At 35.3% G+C, this 22348-nt stretch overlaps 1 protein-coding gene across 2 annotated transcripts in view; it reads right to left on the bottom strand.

Annotated features, from left to right (window-relative positions):
* Positions 1-256: 256 nt before the first annotated feature.
* Positions 257-22348, bottom strand: part of LOC123306460 (nephrin-like) — a 907827-nt gene continuing 885735 nt past the window's right edge. For both annotated transcript variants that reach the window (XM_044888477.1, XM_044888478.1), the window contains one exon: positions 257-3234. In XM_044888477.1, coding sequence (XP_044744412.1) covers positions 2971-3234 — 264 coding nt within the window. In that variant the 3' untranslated portion in view covers positions 257-2970. The remainder of the gene's footprint in view (positions 3235-22348) is intronic.

Genomic DNA, 22348 nt, shown 5'->3' with positions numbered 1-22348 from the left:
CACATTTTACAAATTATTCAAAATTTGATATTTGATACGATATTTTTCAAAATTCATAGAGAAAATCACACCTCTGAAATATCCGTACAGTGAATAATATTTAATTAATGATTATGTTCATAGAAGAATTTTTTCTTCGAAATTTTATTCGCGTTATTGAAAAACTTATATGGGGAAAGACTATCTGCATCACAGACTGCATGTACCTATATATCGTTATTTCAAAAGGAAAACCTTTTGAAATAAAAATTGAAAAATTCAGAATATTCAACGTAGGTTTAAGGTGATTCAAAACCACTGAAAATCAGGTTTTGTTTATATCGGCAGAGAAAAATAAGTTATATTTACAAAACGATAACACTGAAAAAGTAATTGGTATATTTGTAATATTTGGTTCGGTAGTGTTAATTCTCTGTTAGTAGAATCAGGAAGTTATATGGAGTATGCGCAATCTTCCCCTATATAATTGGAAAAAACAATATTTCTCAAGAAAAGAACTCGGTAGTATTATCAGGTTAAAATAAAATAGGAAACTAAAAACTGCACTACCACAAAGAGAGTGATATACAAAAATTTACTACTTAATATTAATTATCACATTTAGGTTTCACTTATACAGAATGATCTTATTTACAACTTGTACATGATAACATATTTTTTTCAAATAGAAAAATTCAGAGCCAAAGTTATGAATAAACTTCTAAAATTCATTTTACATTTGATATAAATCATTTTAATCTACTGACATTGAGCCGAAATTTCGATTTTTTTCACAATGGTGATAATTCTTCAATAATGATTGTATTGTACGTCAATCCACCAGGAATACATCAGTTCATTTCATAAAAAATTGATTTTCTTTTGATGTCCGTTTGCCAAATGAAAAACGGATTTATTTCTTCAACATTGTAATTTATTCTGTAAAGAAAATCCCTTTATGGAGCTAATGAAAAAAGTATACGATTGTCGTTACTACTGGTCTGATAATGTGAAGAATTTTTGAAACCACAGCCCTAATATTGAATCTCTAAACTATGCAAGCTGAGCTTCAGGCAATGAAAAACAACCCCGTAATGAAATAATGAAAATTATTCAATTTTGAAAAATTTATTCAAGGCGAATTTTTTTATTGATTTGTGACGAACTCTTCCAATATTTGACTGAGACATATTTCTTCTTTCATGTCCGAAATTAAGTTTTCTATTCTGCGATCCCAAATAATGAAAAGCAATTCTTTCCATTTAATATCTTGCAATATGGATTGAAAATGAATTATGCCCATACTTTGATTCTATACAAAAGGTTGAATAAATTCTGGTTGAATAAAATAAACTATATACAGAGTGTTTCCAGAGTGGTTGGTCATAGGATAGTGGTGAATGCACTTCATATAGGCTGTATAGTTTCGGAGATACTGGATGACTTATCGATGTTGACCTTAATTTTCGATATCTAGGTGAGAATGAGTGGTCCGATTTCAATGAAGTTTAGTGGAATTGTTTATAGTATTTAAGTGGTTAAGATGATCACAGGTCTGTTTTTGCGAGAAACACAGTAGAAAAATTTTTTTGACTTTGAAATCAATGGTCAATGTCAATGGTCTGCTGTATCACTACCTACATGCATTAATCCGGTAAAGTAAAATTGATGATATCGAAAGATATTTTTAATATGAAAACTAGAGAGGCCAACCAATAATTGCCCTGAGGAAGATTTTAAATAAATCGAAACGTCGGCTTTTTATTGACTGTGTTTCTCGCAAAAACAGACCAGTGATCTCCTCTTAACCATTTAAATATTATATCATATAGCTAGGTCTTTAAATCAATGGAATTGTTTATTTCCGATAACCCGAAAGATGATGGATGCAATGTCAAGATGATCAGGATAGTCATCAGAATATCAGGTTTTATTTTTCTGGATCAGTTGCAAAACTTTTATTTTCAGAATTGAAAAAAGGATATTTCTGTCAATCAGTCAATCGAATTCAATTTTTACTTCGCATAGAACATTTGTTACAAAAGAGAAAAGAACGAACGAAATCATATTGCATGTTCATGCATTTCGTGTGTCAGTTGTGTGTAAATTATTCGGAATGATAAATGATTGAAAAGAGGGCTTTTATTATTAAAAATCTCGGCAGGTGGCATTGAAAACTGAATAATTGAAAACAGAACTGTATTCTCAAAAACGTACTTAAAATATGATTTCGTTCGTTCGTTTTTCTTTTGAACAAGTGTGCCATGCGAAGTGAAAATTTAATTTGCTTGAAAATAATATGACTTTTTTTTATTCTGAAAACAAAAATTCTTCAACTGATCCAGAAAATAAGGATTTTTTTATTTGAAAATTAAATCTCAATATTCTGATCTGATAATCTGTGATTGCCTGTGGCATCTCGAAGGGCTATTGGAAAAAAGCCAGCTCACAAATTTTCATCGAAATCGGAGTACTAAATAATTAAAAACTAAAATTATGGTTATATAAAATCCAATCCGAAATTCATTAATCATCCTATATTATATCCGAATCGAATGGCCTTTGGATACAAAAGAAGCTGAAAAGGCCTAGATGACCATTAATCACCATAAGACTATGGCCAACATCTCGTGAAACACCCTGTGTAACAAAAGGTTACCTATATAATGATATAAATTAAAACTGAAAGAAAAATCTGGAAAACGAATTATATTCCGGTTTTCCAATAGTATTTGGCTTTTCGATTAAAAGAATAGTGGCATAATATTTATTTCTGTTAATATAAAACAAAGGACCTATTGAATCATTTGGTTATTGTGAAGATGAAATAATGAAGAAGTCCCATATTTTGTATTAAAGGAGAATGTGGATGTCAGCTATCACGATAAACTATTCATTATGGGAATTTACAGTTGAAAATAACAAAAATGTGGAAAGTGATATTATTCACGGTATCGAGAATTTTATTATGATTTATATAATGGGTAACTGTCAAACAGTGCTTTCTCGTTTATTTATTATAAGAGGTGTTTCAACTGATGATTCTTCCTCCGGGGGCTGCAAAATTGGCTGCAATGGTATCGGTGGTTCCCTATGAACAGGTCTTTGTCTCTGATGAGAGGGATGAGTGTTCTGGTATGGTATTGGATAAATACCAGGTGGCAGATGCCCGACAGATCCGTATTGCCATTGGGATGGTTGAGCTTGTCTTGGTAGAGTGTATTGAGGATAAGGACCCACAATGGACGTGGAATGCTGAAAACAAAATTTATGTAGTTTTGAAAATGATCCATTGTAGAAGTTACTCAAAATTTCAAAAAAAGATGAGTATAGCTTTTTTATTATATTTATTTCCACCGTTTGCACATGTCCTGGAGATTTTATTATACAGGGTCGTTTAACGATTGCAACATTGCAGTCGTCGTTGAATCAGAAATTCTATGATATTTTGTTCGAAGCACCTTAGCAAATAGCAGAGCAGACTTATTCATAGCCAACTGCGATGTTACAGTTATAAAATACCTTTTATTATGAGTAATTTGAATGTATATTTGCAAGTATATAGAGCCAAGTATGTATCTTCATTGAAGTGACAACTTCATTGAATCGACAACATACTCTACAAGTATTTTGTAATGATTGAAAAAAGTCACTCAGCTAGTTTATAGAACAGAAAACTTGAGAAAGTGGTCAGAGCTCATTTTATGTCCGAGAGCTGGCGGAAAAAACAACTACCTTATAAGTTGCCAAAGGTTTGAATTGGCACTTTGGTTCAACTTTTAAATGTGAACTTGAAACCGTCCGTCTGCCGTACGTGAGTGGTCGCCTTATTGGATAAAAAAAATTGAGAAGATGAGAAAAAATCGATTAGAACTTTCCAATTATTACCAAGATGAATGTTGTGTCAAAATGTTCTAGGATCTCAAATGAATTGAAATTGGAGCGTCTGCCGTTGGGGGTGGTCGCTGTTTTGAAATAGACGCTGTCAAATATAGCAAAAAGACGCCATTATCATTTTTGTGTCAAATTTTCAATTAACATATCACTAATCGAAGTTCAGAAGAAAAACATTGGCAGACGGTCGCATTCTCAAGACAGACGCAGCGGCGTAGCTACCTACGCAGGTGCAAGAGTGTGCAGTGCACCGGGGCCCCCGAGCTTAGGAGGCCCCTAAGAGGGGGCAAAAATCCCGTTTGAAATGTCTGAAAAACATTTCATATAGAATTTTTCAATTTCTTTTTCTACTATTATATATGAAAAAATTATTATTATATTTCAATTGATTATTTCACTAGAAATTCATTCACATTACATTGAATTTTGAATCATTAAAAATTGCTACTATTCCGTACAGAGATTTCCAGTTCTTTTGTGCCTTATCATGTCGGGTACATTTGTGCCTCTGGTATAATATTACTGGGTGTAATAAAAAATCTGTTGTCGTCATTACCGCACGCTCTCCTTGCCACCCACCACCCTGCACATTTTATTTTCTATTTACATCCCTTTTGTTCTTTAGTAGATTGTTGTTCTGCAGTACCAAATCATTACCGAAATGTTGATTAATTCTATGAATATATTAACGGCATGCAGACAATTATTGAATTCTGAAAAAGCAGGATTCGAACCCGCGCCCCTCTTGATTACCGGTCAAGTGCTCTACCCAACTAAGCCACCAGAGGTCACGGCTTCCATCTGCTTTGACGGACCTATACTGAATCAGAATCCATGTTAGTACGGGTCTCCTTGCGAACGTTCTATTGTTCGCAAGGGTTAGAGATTGTTAGGAGGTGGTAAGGGAACAACATTCACTTTCAGTGATCATCAAGATCCTTTTTACCCATTACCCATGGCATCGTCGACATTTAGCGACATCTGTAGGGAGCGGATGCGGATTCTCCGACCACTGAACAGAATAAGCCGAAATTTTTAAATTGAGTAGTGGAAATAATGTCTGGAATTAAATATCAATGAATATATTAACGGCATGCAGACAATTTAAATATTTCGGTTGATTAATTCTTTTTCCAACTCTTCCGTGCCGAACAGTTCCAAATTCTATAAAAAATTCTGCTACTTTGGTACTTCGAGGCTATGTATTCTTTCCCGATAAGGTATGTTTCATTTTGTTCCTTATGTTGATTTGCTAAATACGCTTTGAAATTACTCGCGTTTTTTTTCAACCCAACAGGTTTTTTATAATTTTTTCATAATTTTTTCCGCAGCATTGTCAATCGCCTTAAGTCTGAAAAATCCATCGTTGGTATATATTTACCATTTTTAATGAAACTCAATATATGTTCTTGTTTTAGAGATGGCTCAAAATGTTGGAATTACTGAAATAATTTTTTGGATTCTTTTTTTCCCAGCAGTTTAGTCATTAAATTAGAATTTTTTCCCTTCATATTTTCATTACTTATATCTGTTTTTAAGTATATCCACATCTATAAAAGCTTTAGGTTATTGATATACTCTATCATATTTCATATATTTTGGTTAACCAGGTTACTGTCACGCAAAGTGTAAACATTTTTGCTGCTCTAAGGTTGTGTTTGGGAATTTCAATTATGGATAAAAAAAAAGAAACCAGTGGTACGTTCAAGCGCAAACTACTCCAGGAAAGAGAAGATAGTAGTTAACAAAAATTACCCAAAATTGACAAATTTTTTATTCAGCCTTTTACAAGTAGTAACGACCGAAATATTTTTATTGATATTGATAGTGACCCAGATAGAGATAATGTGAGCGGTGCAGCGCTCTTTGAGAATAAGGAGCCTTCTGAAGAAAATTTCAAGTTTTTGCCGATGAAAATACCGCCGCCGATGACGATGTCTGCATGCCACAGGTAAAAGAAGGGGTGTTGTTTATATCATCATTTTTCGAAAATGCGAACGACTCGGGAAACTTCAAGAACAAAATATTGAGTGCGGATAAAAAACGTCAAATTTTCTCTGCAGCCTCCGGTCGTTTTTCAAAAGATGTCAACCAAAACAACTGGTGTTTTTCTAATCATACTACTTTTCAACTCCTAAATATGGATCAGTTCATCGGTTTTGGCTCTGTTATTCTAAAATACCAGACGCAATCTATCGTCAACCCTGCTGGTTATTTTCTTCCCAAAGGAAAAATTCATGGTGTACTGGCATTGGGGACATTTATCAGGAAGAATTAAACAACACAGATTTTCGAGGGGACATGTGGAAGCATGTGCTGTGTATGAACGTTGGAAAAAAATATACTATTGATAAGGAAATTGAAGATGAAATTATCGAAGAAGAGTCATTTTGGAAAATGTTCCTTCGAAGATTATTCAATGTCATACTTACCCTAGCAAAGAATTTTTTAGCTTTGAGAGGACATCGAAAAGACTTAGGGCGTTGTCTCACCAAAGCTACGCAACAGCGACGCCACAGCGACACGATTTAAACGCGTTCAAATTGTGTCGCTGTTGCGTAGCTTTGGTGGGACAACTTGATTGAAAAATATGGGATGAAAACGAAAGATACACGCTGGGGATATCGGATCGTTGTCGCGTCGCTGTTGCGTTGCTTTGGTGGGACAAGGCCCTTAAGCTCGACTGCGACATTTATCGCTAATATCAATACAGCTAAAGCTGCATCAAATCTAGAACTGACTGAGGTTATAGATTCCTTCTCGAAAGATAAGGTTTGAAAAAAAAAATGTAAACAAACCTAGCTTTTGTTTTTAAAGTTTAACTCTGTACATAACATTTTTTCCCCAATAATTGTAGAACTATTCTCACGAAAGACACTCGTGTCGGGTACATACTTATGGTATGTAAACAGTATGTAGCTTGGCCGATGAAGAAATTACGATAAAGTTGGCTTTGCATCTTTGAAGTATTCATATTTCGACTTAATAAAAACAAAAAAATTTAATACGAGGCCCCACTTTTTTTTTGCACCAGGGCCGTTGACTACCTAGCTACGCCACTGGACAGACGGCCTAAAAGTATTACTACTTGAGGTAGTTAGTACGCGTAGATTCGCAAAATTTCTCGCGTATTATAACCAATTGTGATTTATCCTGATTTGAATATTGTCTCTTGCAATAAGAACTAACCTGTATATAAACAAGCGCCATCAACTTCTTCACAATCAAAATTGATGTACCAATTTTGATTGCCAGATCATTCATTGTTGTAAGTTATGAGGACCTATGTAAAAATCTTCGGCCCACGGTCGCATCCTACGAACAAATGGCTTCAATTCTATGAATATGTAAAATGCCTTGTGTAATTATCCGTAACAACAGCGGATACATAAAGGTCTTCAAGTAAAAATTTCATGTAAAAAATGAGCAATTCAAAATTAATCTTATCATGTGGATATTGTTCAGAAAAACAAGAGACAAAATAACACAAAAAAATTGCAGATATAAAACATACATTGAAAATCTAAAAAGAGTGGAATTGAAAATGCTAACTCAAAGCGTTATTTAATGGCCTTATCTTCATCACTACTTGCATTGTTAAATACTTGGGAATTGTGCTATAATTAAATTACGCAGAACTTGTAGGCAATCATAGTGGTACTAGTTTGTGCAATTATCAAGTGTATTATTCAGTTCTATTGTGCTTATTTCTTTGAGTGTTAAGGATCGAACACTCTTTGCTTCTAATCTGACGTTTTGCTTTATATTCAAAAGCATATTCAGGACTTCAGCGCTTTTGAATAAAAGTGAAACGTCGGCTTAGAAGCGAAGATTGTTCGTGTTACAATCGATCCTTCACATCCAAAGAAATCATCATAATATAACTGAATAATATTGCATTGATCACAACAGATATTTACTAGGATCATTCAATATATTCTGACTATTCAGTTGTTTGACTTATATAGACGCGTTTTCATAGCAGTTTTTGTAACCATGAAAGTGGCAGCAAAATCTCAAAGAAAGATTTTATTTTTGTGAAAAGTAGATGTGGAAACAGGAGAAACCATACAGCCCCAGCGTCTGCAAGGTGTATTTTCTGAGTCTGCAGAATCGTAAAGTGCTGTTCATCGGTGACTTCTGAGAAGACACCCAACATCTCATAATAATATAGTGATATATAACGGCTCGATAATACAGAGTGGTACGGCTACTCAGAGGGGAATATATTCAAATTAGACTGTAATTGTTTTGCCATTTTGGTTCAGTGATACTTTGACTGGCGGTTTGTAGCTTATATTATTTTAACTCATGACTTTGATCTAATTTTATAATTTCTTGACTCTTGATATTTTTAAGTTGTGATGTTTTGTGGATTTTGATGCGTTGTTACTGCCAAGACCATTTGTTATGAAGGAACAGATTATATTGAAAATTCACATTGTGATATTGGCAAGAATTAACAAAATTATAAAAATTAAAGCTAAATCCCAGAACTTTGGAAACATTCCTCGTATGCCTGGAGTTGGATAATCCCAACTATCCCCATAGAAGCCAGGCTTGTTTTTCAAGATGAAAAAATTCGAATAGGCTTCTATGGCGTAATTTCAGATGCCGCAAAATTGATTCACACTTTTTAACAAGGGTGCATCGAGCTCCCATGATAAATTTTTCCTTTGTCTTATGGATTTTATTCCTGAGACACAGACATGGTTTCTTTCTGGGAAACAAATCCAGCCCTACTTTATTTATCAGCATTGCCAAACATGAAGCATACAAATTTTTTCTTGAGAATGTCAAGAAGACGCAGAAATTTTGGCAATATTGGGATCTTCTTCAATAAAACTAAAAAGCTTAATTTTGTGCATCAGTAAATGATACTGTATAATCACCACCTGTTAAAACATGACAGGCAGATGAAGCTTCAGAAACGAAAAAATTGTGATGCTTAATGCCACCTCGTAAAAAAAAATACAAAAAAAATGAAAAGGGTGAATCAAGTTTGCGCCATCTTAAATTACGTCTGAAAAGTGCATCCGAATTTTTTTTTTCTGGAAAACATGCCTGGCTCCTAGTTGATACGAACTGAAATGGTTAATTGGAACACGAACAGAGCCCTTCTACAATTCAAGAAATATGTGAAGACCCAACTCCAGATATAGGAGAAGATAAGTATTCCACAGTGCGAGAAGTGATATAGATTAATTGAAAATAATTAACGTATTGAGTTAGCATTTTAAATTCAATACTTCTTATTAGATAACAATTATTTATTCATTTTTTTTTGGTAGCTATTCAGATTTTCAATGTATGTTCTGATTCTGCTGAAATTTTCTGCATTTTGGCTCCGGTATTTCGAACAACTTCCACAAAATATAATTAGGTAATTTTGAATTGCTCATTTTTTACAATTTTACATGAAGTTTCTACTCAAAGACCTCTATGTTCATGTTAGGCCGATGATTTTTCCATTCGTACTCATAACGTACAAAAATAAATAATTTAACAATATCTCAAGAAAAACTGAGGTAACTTGTGGAGCAGTTGATGGCGCTTTTTTGTATACAGGTTAGTTCTTATTCTGAGAGACAATATTCAAATCAGGAAAAATCACAATTGGTTATAATACGCGAGAAATTTTGGGAATCTACGCGTACTAACTACCTCAGCTAGTAATACTATTAGGCCGTCTCTCTTGAGAATGCGACCGTCTGCCATTAGTGATATATTAATTGAAAATTTGACCCAAAAAGGACAGTGGTAACTTATGAGGAAGTTGCTGGCGTCTGTTTGCTATATTTGACAGCGTCTGTTTCAAAATAGCGACCACGCCCAACGGCAGACGCTCCAATTTCAATTCAGTTGAGATCGTAGACCATTTTGACACAACATTCATCTTAATAATTGGAAAGTTCTAATCGATTCTTTCTCATCTTCCCATTTTTTTTTATCCGATAAGGCGACCACTCACGCACGCCAGACGGACGGTTTCAAGTTCACATTATGAAGTTGAATCAAAATGCCAATCCAAACCTTTGGTAACTTATGAGGTAGTTGTTTTTGCTGCCAGCTCTCGGACTATTAGTGAAACGCGGTGGATCAGTACCCCACAGAAGTTGCTGCCTTAAAGATGCGTTTTAAAAGATTTGTAATGACGGATCAAGTGGAGGTCACTTCTGGAAGAACTCGAAAATGACATCTGGGGTCAAGGGTACAAATTGATAACAACCAACCTGAAAAGCAAAGCCCTCTCATACACAACCCATAGGGAGGAAATTCTAGAGATATTGCACACTTAGTTGCCACCGTCGGGAAACCCCATAGAATACAGGGGAACTAGGAACCCACCAGTAGAAAACTTCAGTTCTGACTATCTAAAACAGGCAGTCGCATCCTGAAAAATAAGAAGGCACCAGGCCCAGATGTCATCACAGCTGAGCTAGTAAAAATAGCATATGAGACCAGACCAGAAGAGAGCGGTACTTATACTCAAGCCCGGAAAAAACCCAAACCAGCACTCATCTTTCAGACCGATATGCCTCGTAAACGTGCCGGGTAAGGTATACGAGAAGTTGCTAACAAACCGCCTGAATGTTGAAGTAGAAGGCACTACTGAGCGAAAATCAACATGGTTTCAGATCCAAAAGATCTACCACGACGGCGTTGCTATAACTGGAGGCTTAGTTCCTCCACAAAAAATGGTATGTCCTACTGACGATTGATGTAAAGAATGCCTTCAACTCGATTTCATGGAAAGACATCATCCAAGCGATGAAAAGAAAGGGTATATCAGAATACCTGATAAGAATAATGCAGAAATACTTTAGCGAGAGGAACATCAAAATTCGTGACATTCTGCACAAATGTACGAAAGGGTTGATACAAGGCTCAATTGTCGGGCCCCCCTTGTGGAACATAACGTACGACGAAGCACTGGTGCTGCCATACTGGGAGGGCGTGTCAACGCTGGCATATGCAGATGATCTGGTATTCATGATAGAGGGCGAAACAATACAAGACATCAAGGCCAAGATTACAGATACCTTCAACAAACGAATGCTCTGGATGCAGAAAAGCGTTACAAAAGACAGAGATTATATTCATAAAGCGCCCAAGGAAGAGAGAACGCCTGAAGGTTAAGTTGAAGGATCTAGGGATCTAGACATAGAAGAAGTCACTGAGATCAAGTATTCAAGTACCTAGGGGTCACTATACGCAAACAGCTAAACTTTCAGGACCGCGAAATGAGTTTCAACGGAAATCTAGCCAACAATTATCGATTCTTCAAACAAAAATTCGAAATTTATTTGAAGGCATCAAGACAAACGAATTTGGACTCAAATTATAAAGCAGCATTATTTTTGAATTTGATTGGTGATAACGCACTCGCCATTTATAATAATTTTCCATCAAATGAAAACAATGAAGAAAATTACGAAGATCTCATCAATAAATTCGACAAATATTTCTTGCCACATATCAATGTTACCTACGAACGACACATGTTTTTTCTACGAGATAAAAAAGTGGAAGAAACAATCGACGAATATGTGAATGCACTGAGAGGACTGAGTTCCACATGTGAATTTGATGAATTAACCGATAGTTTAATTCGAGATCGTATTGTCATGGGAATCACAGACAGAAATTTGAAAGACACTCTCCTAAGAATACCAAAGTTAGATCTACAAACAGCACAGCTACGTGCAAAGCAGCAGAGCAATCACAAAATCAATTGGAAAAAATCTGTTCATCCCAGGAATTGAATGAAATGTCCAGAAGAAAATTTAAGATGAATAGAATTCAACAAACTGAAAACTATAAAAGGCCAACAACATCAAGAGCACAAGAGCATCCAATTCAATCGTATCAACAAAATCATGCAGGTCAGAAGAAACTATCAATCAACAAGAACCAACTTCAATTTCATCGCCAATGTCAACGATGTTGTCTACAACATCAACGTGGGAAATGTCCAGCATATAAAGCTAAGTGTAACAATTGTCATAAACTAAATCATTTTTCGAAAATGTGTAGATCTAAAAATATCAATCTTTTAGAGAACAATACTCCAGAAGATGAATTTTTTCTAGGTTCTTTAGAAATATCTCATATTGCAGATGAAACTGAGTGGTAAGGAAATTTGAAATTGAATAATTTTTTGAATGTTAAATTTGAACTAGATACAGGAGCAAAAGGTGTTAATATATTGCCTGTAACGTGCGTTTCTCGGAGAAGCCTTAATCTCGAGCGCCAGCTATTCTTTTCAATAGGAAGAATAGCAAACCTACCAGAGTAGCTGCTAGCCGGAGACAGAGCTCGGTGTTGTCTAGGGTAGTAGCGACAACGAAGAAGTCAAAATCGAATTATGTAAAAGTTTATTCACACCTTCGGAAACTAGTTATATGTACAAGGGAGATATTAGAGATATGAGTGATTCTATAAGTGAAAATACATTCGGGAAATCTTATCCGGTCACGAGCACTTTATGAAATTTATACCGGGTGTAGTGAAAAATTAACGGTTCAATAAAATGCGCCAACCAGAACTGACGAATGCTAAGGACTTGCTATACGGTATCGGTATGTAGTTGTATTTCTCCGGAAATGAAACACAATAAGGGCGGATCTGTTCGAGACTTTTATTCGCTGCCCCAAGGGTTATAACACGCCATGACTGACAGCGAAGAAAATGTCTATTTTTAACGCAACTACGGGATTTCACTGACTACGTGCGGTATCTCTTATTCTCTACCCCAAGGGTTATAGCACGCCATGACTGACAGAAAAGAAGAGATTTCGGATTTAACACTTATGACGCGGAACGCGGACAGGGGGGTTGACGGAACTTTCCCTTCAGTACCCCAAGGGCTAGGGCGGACCTGTTCGAGACTTTTATTCGCTGCCCCAAGGGTTATAACACGCCATGACTGACAGCGAAGAAAATGTCTATTTTTAGCGCGACTGGGTAAAGAACGATAAAATACAACAGAAAACGATACAGTACAGCAGTGTCAAAGTTAAGGAAGTAACGGCGTAGGTCTAACAAAGAAATTGAACGGTACAGACGGGGACCTACCTCCTTTGTTTCAAGCACTCGAAACTCAAAGGATTTAAAAGAAAAACTAAAAAAATTAACTCTAAGCACTGATGCAAATAACACAAAATGATTATTCTTCAACGGCGAAAGAAATACCGAAAATTAACTGAATCTAAGTCACCACGTTAGAAAGCGAAAAATCGAAAAAACTCAAGCGAAAGGAAAGCACTGAAGTAAAATTCAAAAGTTAGCCGAAGAACTGAAGTAACAGTCGAAAAGTCGAAAAGTGACCGTCGCGGGGGAAAAATTTGCTTTTATAGGCATATCCCCTCTCACGGTAAAAATCTGAAAATTCCAGAATGCGACAAGAATGAAAAACGTCGTCAGCTCCGGTTTATCGCATATCAACAGATGAAAAACGTCGAAATCTTCAGCGGCATGTAAGAAAAACAACGTGAAATACAGATAAGCGGTTTTTTACATTTACTCTGCCTATCGGAATGAACATACGGAATATTCGAGAATTAAAATATTTTCAAAGACGGAAATTTAAAACGAAAGAAATGCACTAAGATGAACTCCAATTTTCCTCAGAAAACTGGGGTTCATTACATGCCATATTATGAATTCAAAAAATTAAAAAATGTCAAACTAGAAAAATTTACCGGAAATATCAATACTTATGGAAATGAAACTTTAAAAATTTTGGGAATTTGTACATTAGAAACAAAATATAAAAACATTATTAAAAATGTAGACTTTCATGTAATGAATACTGAAAAATGTGCAATATTAGGTTTACAAGAAATAATTAAATTCAAGATATTGACTAAAAATAATGAAGATCATAGTATTTCTGAAATATCAAACGGAAATATAAATGAAATTTATGCTAAAATTTTTTCTGATTATAATGATCTGTTCACAGGTATCGGATGTTTGAAAGATGAGTATCACATAGACGTTGACCCAAATATAACTCCAATAATTCAACCACCGCGAAAAATTCCATTCAATCTTCACGAAAAACTGAAACAAAAACTTCAAGACTTAGAAGACGAAAATATTATAGAGAAATTATCGGAGCCAACCGATTGGGTCAGCTCAATGGTGATCGTTCGTAAGCCCAATAATGATATAAGAATCTGCATTGACCCCAAGGACTTGAATAAAGCCATAAAACGAGAACATTTCCATATGCCATCATTAGAAGAATTAACGTACGAGTTATCAGGAGCTAAGTATTTCAGCACTCTAGATTGTAGTAACGGTTTTTGGCATGTTAAATTGGATGATCAAAGTAAGAAACTTACAACTTTCAATACTCCTTACGGAAGATACTGTTTCAAAAGGTTGCCATATGGTCTCCGTAATTCATCGGAAATATTTTTCAAACGTATAAGTGATTTATTTTCTTCGGTTAAAGGTGTCAAAATTTATGTAGATGATATTTTGATATTTGCAAAAAGCATTGAGGAACATGACAAAATTTTAAAGATTGCATTGGATATTTGTAGAAAAAATAATATTAAACTTAACAAAAACAAATGTAAATTTGGGATTACCGAAATCAAATATATGGGTCATATATTAACTTCTAGTGGAATAAAACCAGATGAAGAAAAAATTAAAGCCATTAAATTTTATAAAACTCCTAAAAAAGACGTGGTAATTTTTTTAGGAATGATTACATATTTACAAAGATTTATTCCAAATGCATCTAGTATAACAGAACCGCTGAAATCTATTAAAATCAAATATTGAATTTCAATGGAATCATGAACAACAAAATTCATTCGAATCGTTAAAAAATATTATTTCAAAAGAACCTATATTAGGATATTTTCAACCAAATGAAAACATAATAATATCATGTGATGCATCTTCAAAAGGTCTTGGTACTTGTATCAAACAGAAAAATAAAATAATTGCCTATGCATCAAGGTCCTTGACAGAATCTCAAAAATCTTATGCGCAAATAGAAAAAGAAATGCTCGCAGTAGTATTTAGTTGTGAAAAATTTCATCAATATTTATTTGCAAATGGAGATATCACTATTGGAACTGATCATCGACCATTAATATCAATTTTCTCAAAACCTCTTGTTAAAACACCTCCTCGATTGCAAAGAATGCTTTTGAAACTTCAACCTTACCAATTTAAATTAGTATATAAACCGGGGAAAGAATTGAAAATTGCTGATGCTTTATCAAGAGCCTATATTGATGAAGAATATGAATTCACAAAAGATATAAAGATATTGATTTGCATATTTGCTCAATAGTAAAGAATTTACCTGTATCAGATTTAAAAATAGAAAAAATCAAACAAATCATCAAAACTGACAGTCACTTACAAAATTTAGTGAAATTAATAAAAAATGGTTTTCCTAATAACAAAAAGAATTTAGAAAATGACATGAAAATTTATTGGACCTATAGAGATGAATTAACTTTTATGGAAGGTTTAATTTTCAAAGGTGATAAAATTTTAATACCGGAAGAATTAAGACAAGATACATTAAAACAATTACATATAGGACTGTGGTGGCGTAGTTGTACCCATGGTAGAGGAATACTTCATCTCACCATGATGGTACCAAGGGTAGCCAAACGATGGCATCACTGCGCACGACGGTTGCGATCACAGGGTAGATTATACGTCTATTGCGGTGCAGCATACGCCAAACGATGGCGCCACCGGCGACGCAAAACTCGATACCCTCGACGTAACCGGCGTTTATAGCAGGCACAAACTACGCTGCTTCGGCGATTGTCGTAGGTAGCTGCTAGGGTTCATTAACCTACCTGATGAGTCCGACCCTAGCAGTGGGACGAAACAATCACCCCAAGAGCACGCCAAAGGACATATGGGTAAAGAAAAAATTAAAAACAGAGCTAGAGAACTAGTATTTTGGCCAGGTTTATCATTACAAATAGATAAATTGAGTGATTCTTGTAAAACTTGTAACCTATATAGAAAACAAAATGTGAAAGAACCTCTAATTAATCATGATATTCCTAATGAGCCGTGGATTAAAGTTGGAATCGATTTATTCTATTTCAATAATAAAAATTATCTATTAATGTTGGATTATTATTCTAAATTCATAGAAATATCTGATTTGAATATGAATACGACTACAAATAATATCATAACAAATTTAAAAAATATTTTCTCTAGATAAGGAATACCAAAAGAAGTTTGTTCGGATTCAGGTCCACAATTTACCTCTTCCGAATTTAAAACTTTTGCTAATAATTGGAATTTTAAGCATACTTTGTCAAGTCCACATCATCATCAGTCGAATGGAATGGTTGAAAGAGCAGTACAAACAGTAAAAAATATATTAAAGAAATCTCTACATAGCGGTAATGATCCATTTTTAGCCTTACTAGAATATCGTAATACGCCATTATCGAATAATGTTGGAAGTCCGTCACAATTTCTCAACAGCAGACGACTGAGAGGAATTCTACCTATTCTGGAAAAATCATTATCTCCGGAAGTTTATGATAGAAATAAAATAAAGAGTTTTCATAGGAAACGTTTATCAATGAGAAAATATTATAATAGAAATGCGAAATCACTGCCTAAATTAAAAATAAATCAAAAAGTATTAGTAAGAAATATTCTGTATAACAAATGGGAAGAAGGTATTGTTGTAGATTTACATAATGATAGATCATATCTAGTGAAGCTAGGGAGAAATGGCAATGTTTTGAGACGGAATAGAAAATTCCTACGTCCAATACAATATAATTATGGACATAATATTATAAAAATCGAAAAGGAAAATGATATAGAAAATTGTAGAAATAAGAGCAATATCGTTAATTCACCAAATTCAGAAAATTATGTCAATGCAGGTACTAGATCTAGTGGCAGAACAATAAAATATCCAAATTTCTTGAATATAAAAGATTTTGCCTCTAAATCTTATGATTGAATTCAATGATTTGATATTGTGTATGACTAGTTTAAGCTTAGTTTAGAATAGGAAAAATATTAGGAGTACAGATGTAATTACAATTTGTTTTTGAATTATGGAAATTAAAAGTTTTATTTTTGTAATAAAAGAAGGGAGATGTTAGGATCTTGATTTTATCATTATGACGCATGTCTCTTTTGTACATATGTATGTAACTTGATTTATAAGAAGATGTAGTTCAGTTCTAGAATAAACCAGCACCCTCAACAGGTCTTTGATTAATCATCAAGTTTATTCCAAACGTAACACTGGGCATATCAATTAAAGTACGCGAAGTAAACAAAATCTTTTGTTTACTTATGACTTTTGTTTTGTTATGACAAAATCACTTCGGATACAAACAAAGACTTCACACTGAAGCAATTATATGTACGAAGAAATAATCCGGAGCAAGAAGGAATTGAATAACTCATTCGCAGCTATCGAAACACGATTAGTGCTGGAGATTCATTCCCTTCAAAATAGAGTCGATCAACTGGAAACAGAAAATTGAAAGCGTTGATCGAATCAATAGGAAGAACAATTAAATAATCTTTGAGTTGAATACCTCGAAAGTAAGTAACAATGACCTAATGGATGAAAGGTATATATTCCGAACAGAGGGCAATTAAGGATCAACACATCAGTTTAACAAACTCTGTTACCTTTTGTTTCGACAAGGTCTCTGAAATAAAATTGAATGGGATTACCGAGTGGATGCGTGCAGCTGATAAAATTCTGAAGAAAATGCTGCTCTTCAGGAAACTGTTACTTCGTTCGAGTTTAGGCTGAATAAGCTGGAGCAGTCGGCCCGTGTCAATAATGTTGAAATTCAGGGTATCGACGAGAGGTCCAGTGAGAACCTATTGGATGTGGTTCAGAAAATAGGAGACTACATAGATTTCAATGTGGTTCCTGACAAACTCCAACATATAGGTACACCGTGTTCAATCTGAAAACCCAAAGAATAAAACTAAAAGCATAATTCTACAATTTTCAAATCGCAAAATTACAGAAGACTTCCCAGCAGCTGCCAAGTGGAAACGCTTGAAGAGAGATAATGGTTCTCCGAGAATGCAGATAGCTGGTTTGTCTGAAGGATTTCACAAAACTCTTTTCAAGGACCAGAACTGTCGCTAAAAACAGGCAATATAAGTATACCTGGGTGAAAGATGGATGATTTTTGTGCGTAGACATGACTCCTCTCGCATCAGACATATAAATTCAATAAATGTTCTCAATGATTTATTTGTAGGCAAAGGATAGCAGACGAAGCGAACCAACCACTATGCATAGTATTACCAGAATACACAGGGCCATTGAACGAAAACACTTGTTTTCTATGAAAATATTTTATCCAAGAATTACGATATCATATGTTTAAGTGAGACATGGCTCAACAACTCTGTCTTCTCTGGTAAACTCTCTGATGATCGGTACACGGTTTATAGAAGGGATCGACAGTCTTCTGCCTCTGCCTCTGCCTGAAACAGTGAGCATTACTTCAAGTTTTATTGTTACATTGATACCAGCTTTCAGTGCGCAACTGAATATTAAAGGTTGTAAAATTCCATAGTAGTGATGATAGATGACTAAATCGTCAAAAATGACGTCACAAGGCCATTGTGACCAATAATTTTGAATGGAACTCTACGGCAAGCGACACCTCTCTCAAAAAGTATCGAAAGAACCAATTGAATGATAGTAATTTTGATTGTGTTTATGGCAGTTTTAATGGCTCGCTAGTAGATATTGAAATTTGAATTCCATGCAGTATGACATTACTTTTGCAGAGGAAAAGGAGAACACGGAGGGGTGGCTATATATGTCAAGCCTGGTATGAAATATGGGGAAAGTAAAGACAGACCACTTGACAAACAGATAAGTCATTTTGATTCCGTCTGTGAAGTTGTGTAGGTTCTATATTTGTTATCGGAATTTTAATTCGTTAAAATTTTCAAAGTTGGTGTTCATCCTAAGTGTCCAGAGAATTTTTTTTATTTTCTCGTTGGTACTGCAGAAAACATCAGGTGAGCTTATTTTTCGTATCTCTTTTCTGATTTTTATCATAGCGTATAAAACATTCGGCTTTATACCATAGTTTTATATTAGACTATTTTAGTGAAGATTTCTGAATATTTTATTAATTTCAAATTATTTGATATTTTGAGATTTTTGATTATAAAACCATGTCGGAAACCTCAGATAATGAGGGCTCTTACATGGAAGCGACCGATGCTGAAGAGTTCAGCGAAGGCGAACACGAGGAGCTTGTAAAGCTCAGAGAAGAAAATGGGCAGTTGAAAGCTCAAATAGACAAACTGACTGAAACTGTGTCACAGTTGGTCGGTGAGATGCGCCTCTTGAGGGAGGAAATGACCCGCAATAATATGACGAAATCTCCCACTTACGCCGCAATCACAAAGCCGGTAGCGGGTTCCAAAAATAATTCCATTAATGGAATTGTTTCACAACCCGAAACAAGGAAAAATGATTCAACGCAGGTCGCGAAGGCCCCAAACGCGCCCCCAACTAAACGCGCGCGAAAAGAAAGCTCCTCTTCTGATGAGGAGACTGTCAAGAAGGCAACGGAAGTGCCTAAAAGAGATAAAATTCCACCCATCACGATGATGGGCACCTCAGATTGGGTAGAGATATCTAAAGCTCTCTACACAAAAAGGATAAATTACAACCGTGCAACTACAGTTAAAGACGGTATAAAAATCATCGCGTCAACCGTAGATGATTTTAGAAAAATCACTACATTCTTCGAGCAGCATGGTAAAGAATTTTTTACCTACCAAATGGAGGAGGAGAAGAAGATATATGCCGTTATTAGGCATTTACCAATCGACGCTGATATTGCGTTGATTAAGGACGACCTGATATTCCAGGGAATATCAGACGCTGAGGTGTCCAGAATGACATCGAACAAGACAAAGAAACAAATACCTCTCTACCTGGTTAAAACCCAGAAAAAAGGAATATTCGAAGTGAAGCGACTCTACAACCTCTGTATTGTGGTTGAGCATAAAAAGAGGCCTGAAAGTCCAAGCCAGTGCTTTAGGTGCCAAAGGTACGGGCATGCACAAAACAAATGCTCCTTCCCGTGGAGATGCGTGAAGTGCTCAGGAAGCCACAGCAGCAATGACTGCACACTCACCAGAAAAGGTGAAGAGAGAAATGCCACATGCGTCTTATGTGGAGAAGAGGGCCATCCAGCTAGCTACAAAGGATGTAGCGAGTTCAAGTTGGTGACCAGAAAGAAAAATTCCCGAAAATCAGTTGAACAGAAAAAGAAGGTAACAAAAACAACAACTTCTGAACAAAAAATTCAGGAAGTAGCGAAGATCCAACCTGCAGAGCAGGAAAAGAAGAGGGACACACCAAAACCCGTCCAGAAAAAAGAAGGACAGAAAAAGCTTACAATGAAACAAGCTGTGAACAGTCAACAGGAGAAGAAAAAGATATCTGAATCAGCCGATGATTTAGATATCTTCACGGAAAAAATTTTCAACAAGATAATGTTGAAAATTGAGAGGGAAATGGAGAAAAAACTCCAAGCATTATTCAGTAAACTGAATTAATGGACCTTACGGATATTAGGAAGAAATCCCTCAAGATAATCTCGTGGAACATAAACGGGATCAACACTCGGAAAGCCGAGATAGAACAAATAATATCAGAAAGACAACCTGATATTATAGCCCTACAGGAAACAAGAATAAACTGGAACAGAAGACTGAATTTCATGAATTATGAAACATATAGATGTGACAGAATTACAAACACCGGAGGAGGAGCAGCAATATTGGTGAGAACAGATCTGAAACACTACTTTAAAAGTATAAGCCACCACAAAACAATCTATTGGAAGAAGAGATAAACAACATGTTGGAAGGATCAAACCCGAAAATCTCCATCGGAGATTTCAACTGTAAATCCCCATTATGGAATAGCATAACAGAGAATAGAAATGGCAAAAAACTCAAGGATTTCGCCGAAAAACAAAATGCCATAGTTATTGGACCAGAGCTACCGACATATCTTGCTTTTGGAAGAGGAATACCAGATGTAATAGATATCGCGATATTGAAAAATATAACTCAAGAATTCTCGATTGAAACTTTGGAAGATGGAACCTCAAACCACAATCCCGTGGAATTGACAATTGGAGAAGAACCAAGAGAAAAACTGCTGGAAATGAGAGAATATACCAATTGGACTAAATACAGCCATTTAATACAATCGGAAATAACAGAAATTCCAACAATAAACACTCCAGACGATCTGGAATGTGCGGTTGATAAACTGGAAGAGATTATATAGAAAGCTTACGAAAAAAGCACGAGAAGAGTGAAGAGACCAGCTCCAAGTCATCCGCATGGCGATACGCCTAAAGAAGTAAAAGATCTTATACAAGAAAATCGAAGACTCAGAAGAATATATAGGATGAACAAAAATGATCTAAATAGAAGGAACCTCAACCGACATAGCCAAGTTCTGAAAAATGCCCTGAAAGATCTAAGAACAAGCAGATGGAACAAAAGGGTTCAAGAACTGAATACAATCGATCATTCTGCATGGAGAATGCAAAAAAGCCTACGAGGAGAAAAGACTAAAATTCCACCCCTACACGGAGAAAGGGGAATGGCTTATACCAATACTGATAAGGCAGATGCATTGACGGACTCGATCGAACGAGAATCGAGAATAAATTACAGGATAGACGACGATAATGAAGATTTGGAAGAACTGGTTGAAGAAAATGATGAAGAAATGGATGAATTACCAGCGACTGCTGAAATAGATAAGCCAACATCGCCAAATGAAATCAGGGAAATAATTAGAAGTTTGAAGAAGAGGAAAGCTCCCGGAAGCGAAAAAATAACGAATGTTATGTTAAAGAAATTACCTAGAAAAGGTATAGCCGCTCTAACTAATATCGCGAATGGAATTATGAGGACAGAACACTACCCAGAAAAATGGAAAACAGCAGAAGTCATAGTATTCAATAAACCATTCAAAGAGAAGAAGTTTCCACAAAACTACAGACCGATAAGTCTACTGTCGGCTTTAGGAAAAGTAGTAGAAAGAATTATCGCCACGAGGCTAAATGAGGAAACCGAAAATCTGAAACTAATTCAACATTCAACAGAACAACAATTATTAAGGCTCACAGAGTACATAACAGAGGTATTTCAAAATAAACAAGCTACAGGTCTTGTTTTACTAGACGTCGCCAGAGCATTCGACAGAGTATGGCATGAAGGATTAATATATAAGATGAGATGTGCTGGATATTCGATCAAAATATGCAAGTTGATACGGAATTATCTCAAAAATAGAAGATTTTACGTGAAAGTGGGAGGAGAATGCTCCTCAACAAGAGATATAGAGGCTGGAGTACCCCAAGGATCAGTACTTGGGCCACTTCTGTATAACATATACATCCACGATATTCCG

Source organism: Coccinella septempunctata, chromosome 2 (assembly GCF_907165205.1).
Source record: "Coccinella septempunctata chromosome 2, icCocSept1.1, whole genome shotgun sequence".
In the NCBI taxonomy this organism is placed as follows: Eukaryota; Metazoa; Arthropoda; class Insecta; order Coleoptera; family Coccinellidae; genus Coccinella; species Coccinella septempunctata.
The sequence above is the reverse complement of the archived record's forward strand: the minus strand, read 5'-3'. Positions and strand labels throughout refer to the sequence as shown.